Source organism: Condylura cristata, unplaced genomic scaffold (assembly GCF_000260355.1).
Source record: "Condylura cristata isolate star-nosed mole 26May11 unplaced genomic scaffold, ConCri1.0 scaffold00004, whole genome shotgun sequence".
In the NCBI taxonomy this organism is placed as follows: Eukaryota; Metazoa; Chordata; class Mammalia; order Eulipotyphla; family Talpidae; genus Condylura; species Condylura cristata.
The window spans coordinates 118,316-118,872 of record NW_004567105.1 but is presented as its reverse complement, the minus strand read 5'-3'; the positions used below and the strand labels follow the sequence as shown (position 1 = coordinate 118,872).

The following is a 557-nucleotide window of genomic DNA, read 5'->3' as shown; positions in this document are numbered from 1 at the left end:
CGCCACCCAATAAAGTGGGGGCCGCCAGGAGGCCAGGGCCCTGTAGCCTTTAATGCGTCTCGGGGAGGACACTGCGGAAGGCCGCCATGTGGCGCCGCACGCTGTCGGCGATCTGCTCGGCGGAGCGCGCCCGGCCGTAGTAGTCCGTGAAGAGGCCGTCGGGGCTGAGCAGGTAGATGGCCACCGAGTGGTCCACGATGTAGTCCTGGTCGGCGTCCCGCGGGCCCGCCTGGTAGTACACGCGGTAGCTGCGGCTGGCGCGGGCCACCTGCTCGGCCGAGCCCGTCAGGCCCAGCAGCCGCGGGTGGAAGTCCCGCACGTAGCGCGCCATGGCCGCCACGTCGTCGCGCTCGGGGTCCACGGTGACGAAGACGGGCTGCACGGGGGGCAGGCCGGGCTCCGCGTCCAGCAGCCGCACGGCCCGCGCCAGCTTCTCCAGCTCGTCGGGGCAGATGTCGGGGCAGTGCGTGAAGCCGAAGTACAGGAGCACCCACTGGCCGCGGAAGTCCGCCTTGCTGCGCGCCCGGCCCAGGTGGTCCAGCAGGCTGAAGTCGCCC

The 557-nt window shown here is 72.2% G+C and overlaps 2 protein-coding genes across 2 annotated transcripts in view; one reads left to right on the top strand and one right to left on the bottom strand.

The window, feature by feature from the left end:
* NCAPH2 (non-SMC condensin II complex, subunit H2) overlaps positions 1 to 46 on the top strand; it is a 3,140-nt gene extending 3,094 nt beyond the window's left edge. The window contains exon 13 of the mRNA XM_012735073.1: positions 29 to 46. Coding sequence (XP_012590527.1) covers positions 29 to 46 — 18 coding nt within the window. The remainder of the gene's footprint in view (positions 1 to 28) is intronic.
* Positions 32 to 557, bottom strand: part of TYMP (thymidine phosphorylase) — a 4,161-nt gene continuing 3,635 nt past the window's right edge. The window contains exon 8 of the mRNA XM_004676367.2: positions 32 to 556. Within this exon, the coding sequence (XP_004676424.1) occupies positions 50 to 556 (507 nt within the window). The 3' untranslated portion in view covers positions 32 to 49. The remainder of the gene's footprint in view (position 557) is intronic.